Source organism: Lottia gigantea, assembly GCF_000327385.1.
Source record: "Lottia gigantea unplaced genomic scaffold LOTGIsca_17148, whole genome shotgun sequence".
In the NCBI taxonomy this organism is placed as follows: domain Eukaryota; kingdom Metazoa; phylum Mollusca; class Gastropoda; family Lottiidae; genus Lottia; species Lottia gigantea.
Genome location: NW_008708161.1, coordinates 1 through 1034, shown reverse-complemented (window position 1 = coordinate 1034; position 1034 = coordinate 1). Strand labels below are relative to the sequence as shown.

General features: G+C 28.3%; 1 protein-coding gene across 1 annotated transcript; it reads right to left on the bottom strand.

The window, feature by feature from the left end:
* Window positions 1–865: 865 nt before the first annotated feature.
* LOTGIDRAFT_149054 (hypothetical protein) lies at window positions 866–1033 on the bottom strand (the record flags this gene model as incomplete). The annotated part of the gene is made up of 1 exon (XM_009051852.1): window positions 866–1033. One exon carries the CDS (start codon window positions 1031–1033, stop codon window positions 866–868), a length of 168 nt encoding a protein of 55 aa, XP_009050100.1.
* Between the last annotated feature and the right edge of the window lies 1 nt (window position 1034).

Sequence of the window (1034 nt, the reverse complement as noted above, 5' to 3'; positions counted from 1 at the left end):
GGAAGTATTGTAAATGATAATGATATGGTCTATTAGTTTGGAAGTATTGTAAATGATATGGTCTATTAGTTTGGAAGTATTGTAAATGATATGGTCTATTAGTTTGGAAGTATTGTAAATGATAATGATATGGTCTATTAGTTTGGAAGTATTGTAAATGATAATGATATGGTCTATTAGTTTGGAAGTATTGTATATGATAATGATATGGTCTATTAGTTTGGAAGTATTGTAAATGATAATGATATGGTCTATTAGTTTGGAAGTATTGTAAATGATAATGATATGGTCTATTAGTTTGGAAGTATTGTATATGATAATGATATGGTCTATTGGTTTGGAAGTATTGTAAATGATAATGATATGGTCTATTAGTTTGGAAGTATTGTATATGATAATGATATGGTCTATTAGTTTGGAAGTATTGTAAATGATAATGATATGGTCTATTAGTTTGGAAGTATTGTAAATGATAATGATATGGTCTATTAGTTTGGAAGTATTGTATATGATAATGATATGGTCTATTAGTTTGGAAGTATTGTATATGATAATGATATGGTCTATTAGTTTGGAAGTATTATAAAAGATAATGATATGGTTTATTAGTTTGTAATGTTTGAAATATATCATATATTAGAACACTCATGCTCACTTTTGTTATTAAAAATCAACATATATATACATTCTATCATGCTCAATTCAGTTAAAAATCATGTTGTACACCTTAAGGTTAGCTGAAAGAACCTTTTATTCAGGTAGACAGAAATCTAAGCTATCTAGAAAATTCTACATAGCAAATGATTAATTTTATCTTAAAAAGGTTATTGTACAACTTTGGACTAAATCATGCCAGAATGCAGAGTTATGTACCTTGAGGCCGTCTATCAATTTGATTATAAGCACAGCGACTACGACATTCGACTTGAGAATCAAATCTATTTCTGTTGCCATCACAACCACCATAATAAAATCTTTGACAACGCCTACTTTCAGCATTGTAATACCAGTGTATGGTCCAATTACCACACATC